We start from the raw sequence: 331 nt of genomic DNA on the forward strand, positions 1-331 counted from the left end.
GATGCCATGCCCTCCTCCCGCGCCGAAGGAGCCTCCTCCCCCTCCACCGGAGCCATAGCCTCCACCCACAGATCCTCCACCACCGTCTGCCTTCGGAGCAGCCCAACTAGCGATCGCCAGGTTGGCTGCCAACACGGCAATTAGTGCAGTTTTCTGGAAGAAACACGATGATCAAAATCAAGTTCGAGCTGAGGTTTAATTAAAACTATGTGATTCGTCAAGAGTTCAGCTCATTAGTGGCTATAATAGTGCAAAAGATAGAGAAAACAGATACAACGCCTCTGCATGAATTGTTCTCACCATGACGATGTTAGCTGAGGTGAAGCCGCTT

General features: G+C 50.8%; 1 protein-coding gene across 1 annotated transcript in view; it reads right to left on the bottom strand.

Annotated features, from left to right (window-relative positions):
• Positions 1-331, bottom strand: part of LOC119591372 (glycine-rich cell wall structural protein-like) — a 7,637-nt gene extending 7,306 nt beyond the window's left edge. The window contains exons 1-2 of the mRNA XM_037940114.1: positions 301-331; positions 1-153 (exon numbers count right to left, since the gene is read on the bottom strand). The exon at positions 1-153 is cut by the window's left edge and continues 376 nt beyond it. Coding sequence (XP_037796042.1) covers positions 1-153; positions 301-303 — 156 coding nt within the window. The 5' untranslated portion in view covers positions 304-331. The remainder of the gene's footprint in view (positions 154-300) is intronic.

The sequence above is a fragment of the Penaeus monodon genome, chromosome 28, assembly GCF_015228065.2.
Source record: "Penaeus monodon isolate SGIC_2016 chromosome 28, NSTDA_Pmon_1, whole genome shotgun sequence".
NCBI lineage: Eukaryota > Metazoa > Arthropoda > Malacostraca > Decapoda > Penaeidae > Penaeus > Penaeus monodon.